General features: G+C 56.4%; 1 protein-coding gene across 2 annotated transcripts in view; it reads right to left on the reverse strand.

Annotated features, from left to right (window-relative positions):
- MAPKAPK3 (MAPK activated protein kinase 3) overlaps positions 1-5,645 on the reverse strand; it is a 29,501-nt gene extending 23,856 nt beyond the window's left edge. The window contains exons 1-2 of one of the 2 annotated variants that reach the window (XM_046680337.1): positions 5,523-5,645; positions 4,973-5,249 (exon numbers count right to left, since the gene is read on the reverse strand). In XM_046680337.1, coding sequence (XP_046536293.1) covers positions 4,973-5,197 — 225 coding nt within the window. In that variant the 5' untranslated portion in view covers positions 5,198-5,249; positions 5,523-5,645. Of the gene's footprint in view, positions 1-4,972; positions 5,250-5,507 lie in introns of both variants that reach the window. The other variant, XM_046680330.1, reaches the window with a different exon arrangement.
- Between the last annotated feature and the right edge of the window lie 1,152 nt (positions 5,646-6,797).

The raw sequence follows: 6,797 nt of genomic DNA on the forward strand, positions 1-6,797 counted from the left end.
CTGGACCTGTCTGCAACTCACAAGGCTTGAGATGAACCACACAACCTTTCTGAGGCAACCCCATAGCCATCATGGTCCTTGCGTGCTGGCCTTGCAGGACCACCACCCATCCACTTAAACAAGCACAGAGTCCCAAACAGTGAGGAGAGTTGGGAAGATATAGACAAACACCAGCAGCATCACGTGGGGCCCAGCTGAGGCTGCCAGAGCTCCCAGTGGACCCATGGAGGACAATGCCAGCATCCTTCCAGAGGCCAAGTCTCAGAGATCCTCCCAAGTCCCCATAAACTTGCATGAGGCAGGGGATGACTTAGATGCTAAGACTCTAGCATCAAACTGCCTAGGTTCACATCCCAGCCGTGCCACTCACCAGCTGTGCACCTTGGGCAAGTTCTTCACCTCTCTGAATATCAGTGTCTTCATCCATAAAATGGGAACGACAGGAGTTAGGTAAGATAACACGTGTTTTGCACTGGGGACCAGGCCTGCCAGACAGAATGCTCTGGAAAACTGTTAGTCATCTATGAGAACATTAGAATCCACAACACCAAGGCCTGAAGCCTGGAGGGGTGACATCAGCTCCTGGATGGGATGGGGAAAAGACCCTGGAAGTCCCAGCAGAGCGTATCTTGACAGTAAGCTGGGAGCACAGCTTTGAAAGTTATGAGCAAGGCCAGCTGGCCAGGGTGGAAACATCTCAAAGCAATCAACATCTGCTGAAAAGTGCGCTATTTGCATTTCTTAGGGTTTGATGCTTTCCCTAGGATCCACATTTAAAAGCAAATTGCCCGCACCTGGCAGTTCAGAAGGTTCCACCAGCATGGTAGCACAAGAGCATCTCAGATTCTTTCCTTCCAGGAGATGGGGAGCCTGGGGAGAAGCTCAGGTGCAGTGAAACCACTACTGAGGATTCTGCTGTAGAAGGCCGCCAGTCCCTCCACTTCCTGATTTGTTGACTCAGTAACAAGTGGGCCCACAGAGGCTGATCTGACCGGTCTAGAGAGGGTAGGTGAGGGGGTGGCAGCTGCCAAATGAGAAAGTACCTGGCCTGCCAGACAGCCCCACCCACCCTCAAATCCAGCTCCATAGCACCAGCTCAAACAGGCCAGCCCTGCCCATGCAACAATGCAGGAATCTCCTGGGCATGTGGATCCAGCACTCCTCCACTCCACTGTCTTTGACAAAGAAGGGGAGAGGAGGGCACTGGTCCTGGAGCCTCCAACATGCTCCAGTAGTCAGAGAAGAGGGCCCCCAGCCCCAGAGCCCAGAGAGCAGAGGCAGAAAAGAAGACTCCATCTCTCCTCCCACACGCAGAACCCCTCTGTCTCTTCAAGTCCTCTTTTTTTTTTTTTTTAAAGATTTTATTTTTCTTTTTTCTCCCCAAAGCCCCCCAGTACATAGTTGTATATTCTTCGTTGTGGGTCCTAGTTGTGGCATGTGGGACGCTGCCTCAGCGTGGTTTGATGAGCAGTGCCATGTCCGCGCCCAGGATTCGAACCAACGAAACACTGGGCCGCCTGCAGCGGAGCGCGCGAACTTAACCACTCGGCCACAGGGCCAGCCCCTCTTCAAGTCCTTTTATTGCTTTTATTCATGTTAGCGCCATGGTCACTTCTGCCTGCCAGGAGGCTGAGGACCATAAGTGGGCTGGGCAGGAAGTCAAGGGAGGCAATTCTGGCCTCTACTATAATCCCCCATCCCAATCAAGCCACATGACTTCTGACCACTAACTTCAGGTCCCAATTTTTTTTATCTTTTTTTTTAGTGAGGAATATTAGCCCTGAGCTAACATCTGTTGCCAGTCTTCCTCTTTTTGCTTGAGGAAGACTGTCACTGAGCTATTCCTCTATTTTGTATGTGGGATGCTGCCACAGCATGGCACGATTAGCAGTGCATAGGTCCGTGCCTGGTATCTGAACCCGTGAACCCCGGGCCGCTAAAGTGGAGCACGCAAACTTAACCACTACACCACCAGGCCGGCCCCAGGTCCCAATTTTCATATATGTGATCAGGAGGCAGGGGGTGGGTCTCAGATGTGGTGGCGTGACTGATGGGGGACAGATCTGCAGGGCTGTGCTCAGTTAGGAGTGAAGCCAAGGGGTGCCAATTAACCAATTAGGCCTGGGAGGGGGCACAAGCAAGATCAGTAGGAGGCGGTCCCCTGCCCCCCATACTCGGCAGGCAGTCCTCCAGTTCCTGCCAAGGGAAAGGCAGCGAGTGCTTAGGGTGGACTGGAGAGTAAATGACTGTACTAGAGGCAGAAGGGAGGGACCTGCTGAGTGTGAGTGAGGCGGAGACTGACCAAGCCAATGGTCAGGGGCTGAGGGAAAGGGGAAGAGGCCCAGCTCCCTGGGAAGGAAGAGCCTGCTCCTCTAGGGCCCCCATAGAACGGCAACAGCTACAGGGACAGTGACCACAGCTCTTCCTGTTTTATGAGTGCCTGCTGTGTTCTAGCCTTCATGCTAAGCACTATCTGCCATCTTGGGCAACAGGGCTGAGAGGACAGGCATAGAGAGAGGCTAGGACACTGGGCCTGGACCACCAAGAAGGGCAGAGATGGCCTGAACAAGTCCACGCTACAAGACAAGGATGGCCCAGCCTGGGAACCTGAGATGTAGGTCTGGGAAGGCAGAAGGACACAGAGACCAGGGCCTCAAACTAGGCTGACCTGAGGCAGCTAGGGAGAAGGCTAAGCAGAGGCAGAGAGAGGATTAAGACTCATTCATGGACTGGCTGAGCTCTCTGGGCTTAGGCGTGTCCATATGCTGAGGTCTCTAGGCCCTGGGCCTCCTGTACAGGGAGCAGAGGCTACAAGCAAAAAATGCCCCCTCCCTCCTCAAGGCTAGAGTCAACACTCACAGTACAGGTATGATGTGCCAGAGGTTGTGCTAGTCCCATCTCAGAAGATAATGAGGACCTGTGTAGGTGGATAGGGACTTCCAGGCTTGGTCGTTGGAGGGGGAGTAGGAAAGGGCAAGAGGAGGAAGGTGCTGGGGTGAGGGCCACATCTAACCCATGTACCCCTTGAGGGCCAACTTAGGACCAGGTCCTGAAGGCCCAAAGCCATTAACCCTAGCCATGCTCACCCATAAAGCCTAAAAGGGTAGAGTAGGGGGTCTGTTCTAGGCCCGCCCCAGTTCCCAGTTGAGCACAGAGAAAGCACTGAGGCCCTAGATTCAAGAGGAGGTGCTCTGGAAGTTGGTATAGTCAGAAGTTCCCCAAGTCACTTGTGAGACACAGCACCTATAGGGAAGGGCCTAGGCCCAACTCTGCTTAAAGCTGGTGCTTCCTGGTCCCACGAACTCCGGCCTCCCACTCTACCTGTGCCTCACTCAGCATCTGGAGCACCACAGGGGCTGGTCAGAGCTCAGCCCTGGCTCACAGGGCTAAAGCCTTGGTATTAAGAAGAGGTTCTCTGGCTTCAGTTGGCCCCTCACCCACCCAGTCTGCCCCCGGACCCCGGAACAAGTGAAGGGGCTGAGATGGTGCTGAGGGAGGGGGTAGAGACTCTCACTTCTCACCCCCTTAGCCACTATCCCCCTCAGAAGAGACACCTTTTCCTGAAGGACTCAGAGAATCCTTTCCCTGGAGCTCCAAAAGGGTCTCCCAACCCCACTCCACTGTTGGGTTAGTAGGTAAAGGAGCTGTGCCTGGGACCCAGCCTCACCAGCCCAGCCCTGAGCCTCCTCTGGACTCACCCTCGTGATCCCCTCCAAGACCACCCAGGGGAGATGATCCCTCTATCAGCCCGAGTGCCCCGGGAAAGACACAGGGAGCTGGGCTCAGGTCACTGCTCAGATACTTGCAGACCCTGTGGCCTAAATAAGTTCTGTAGCCTCTCCAGGCCTGCACCAGGCCCTGAACCAATTACTCTGGGTGTGTCATCTCATTCCAAGCTCACATCAACCCCTTATCTTTCCCCCCCGAACAGAGGCAGAAACCTGGTTTCAAGAGTCCAGGACCTAGTCGAAGGTCATGGAGCTGGCAAATGCAGGCCAGAGATCAGAACCACATCTGCAGGACTCTGAGCTTAGGCTCATAATTGCAGCACCTATAAAATGGGAAGATTCTTTGCTGTATTCCCACCTCCAGAAGCCACTCTCCTTGCCATGCTCTACCCATCCAGGTGGCTGCTGACACAAGCTGCAATTGAATAAAGTTCCCAGTGATGAAAAATTCAAGGGATTCCGGGTATAGGGTAGGGTCCTGGGCCCAGACCCAAGTGACTTAAGCCAGAACTACATTGGCTGGATCAGCCACCCCCAGAACTCCCCGGATTCCACCTGTATCAGTGAGGTCTTAGCCAGGCCTCCAGGGAGCCTGCGGTGTGACATGGCTAGATGGCTGGCCCACCCTCTGCCCAGGAACCAGGGTGAGTCAGGCTTGGGGCAGGGCCTGCCTCTTTCAACATGGGGTCAGTGACTCAGCTGGAGCCTATCAGCAGCCTCTTGCCCACAGGTGCGATGGGCACAAGCCCACCAGTCAGCCCTAGGAGGTTCACACCATTTCAGCCCAGGCAGGCAGGGGCCACAGAAGAAAAGTAGTTTCACCCCAAATCTTGGTGGGGACTCAGCCTCAGGGAGAGGGAAACTCAGACCCATTCCAGTCAGAAGATCTTCTCATGGAAGGAGCAGCTAAACTGAGCCAGGTCCCCCCTTAGGGCCCAACACATAGGCCCAGCCAGAACCTGAGTCAAGAGCCACTCCTTCCCTGCTTCCGGGTACAGCAGGTTTTACCCATCCTGACTCCACCCCTTGCTCCGCGGAACACCCTGAGTTTAGCTAGGCTAAGCCTCAGTTTCCCCATCTGTAAAGCAGGAAGGACCAGAAGCCTGACCTTACAGGGGAATATGAAAATGAAATGTGATACTGTGCATAAGAAGCTTAGCAGGGGCCCCGGGCATATCGTGCACCCACAGGCCTCTGCTGTTGGGCCCTCTGGGTCACCCCCGCAGCGGTGAGGGGTCACTGACCTTCAGAGCACACTTCTGCCCTGTGCGCCGGTGGTAGCACTCGAGCACCTTGCCGTTCACGCCCAGGCCCAGGACCTGCTTGGACAACTGGTAGTCATCGGTCACTGCGTACTTCTTGGGCTCCCGCCGCCCCCCGAGAGCCGGAGCACTGGCTGAGCCGGGTCCGCAGGATGCACCTGGCGGGGGCGCGGGGCCCCCCTGCTCCTCTGCTGTCTCGACATCCATGGCCCCCGCGGGGCGCTCAGAGGCGGCCCCAGCCTGGCGCGTCCAGGGCCACCTAGGCGAGAGGAGAAGAGTGAGTTCCGCTCAGATTCCTCCTCGGATCGCCTGAGCCAGACTGGGCTGCAGGCCGGGGACAGGGCTGGGAATGTGGAGCGAACTGCCCGAGAGTGCGGACGCGCGGCAGGGGGCGGTGGTCGCGCAGCTGGGCGCAAGCGAGTCCAGCCCAGGCACCTGTCAAGAGGGAAGGGCGCCGGGAGCAGAGTGGCCGCGAGGTCCCGGGAGCGGGAGGTGGAGGGAACCAGCGAGGGCGTACCTGCCGAGAGCGTACCTGACGGCAGTGCACTTGGCTGCGGCGCCGGCGAGGGGCAGGGACGGCGGTCGCAGGAGCCGGCAGCCACGAGCTCCCTGAGCGGAGTCGCGCCGCCGGTGGCCCACGTGACCGTCCCCCCTCCCCCACGCGTCCCCAACTTGAGGCCGGGCTAGGTCAGCCTTAAAGGGCCAGGCAGGCCCCGGCAGGATGGGGCGGGGCAGAAGCCCTTGCGAGGCCCCGCCCCAGAGACGCGGGACAGAAATAGGGGGCGTGGCTTCTCGAGGGGCGGAAACCTCGTAGGCTGTAGCAGCAGCTGGGCGAGACCGCGCGAGCTCAGCCAGGTCCCCCATGGGCAGTGCGAGCCTCAGATATTACTAGCGACCTAGCAAGTGACAGCGCAGGAAGTCTTGTTTCTCTTGGAACCTCAGGTAGCCATTTGAGTTGGGTGTTTTCTCTGCACGGTGCCAGGCGGCCCTCCAACACTGGTGTGTGAGGCTTGCGACTTTAGTGGTGGCCCACCGCCCGCGTACCTGAAGTCTCAATTTTTGCCAACATGCCCCAGTGAAATGGCATTTCGTTGTGATTCGCGTCTCTCTAGTCCCTGGTGGCTCTAGGCGTCTCCCTGGCACTGACATCTCTCCCCTCTGTGCATCTCCTTCTCACATCCGTGGCTTATTTTTCCCCTTGGGATACAGCGTTCTTAAACCAGAAATCCTAAATTCCCATTTGGTCAGATCCATCATTTTTTCACCTTATGGTGTGGGCTTTTGGTGTCGTGTTCACAAAGTCTTCTCCCCCCACTCCAGTGACAGATATTCTCCATTAGCTATGTGTTTCCCTTCCACATTTAGGTCTCTATTCTGAGAGACTATCTTACATATTTTGACCATATTTCGAGCCAGTTTTCCCATCACAGGCTGTTAAACAACTCTTATTTCACAAATGAGGAAACTGAGGCCCCCTGAGAGGAAACAACTCATCTAGAGCCGCAGGGGGTGTTGCTGTCTCCTTGGACAAATCTGTACTACCACTGCACATCTCTCCCACCCCCCTGAATTAGGTGGCTCGATTGGGACTGAGAAGGGGCAACTCAGGCAGGATCCCTGAGTGGGCCTCTGCTGTCATCTACAGGCCTCCAGCAGGACTGCAGGCACTGCGGCCTCGGTTTCACCCATAGGAGTCTGAGCCATTCTTCTAGCTTCAGGATTGGGGCCTGGTGATGTGGCGGTGGATGCCTGGGCTGCAGGTCCTGGAGAGTGGGCACCCACTGTGTGCAGACATTGAGCTGGATGA

This window comes from Equus quagga, chromosome 1 (genome assembly GCF_021613505.1).
Source record: "Equus quagga isolate Etosha38 chromosome 1, UCLA_HA_Equagga_1.0, whole genome shotgun sequence".
Lineage (NCBI taxonomy): Eukaryota > Metazoa > Chordata > Mammalia > Perissodactyla > Equidae > Equus > Equus quagga.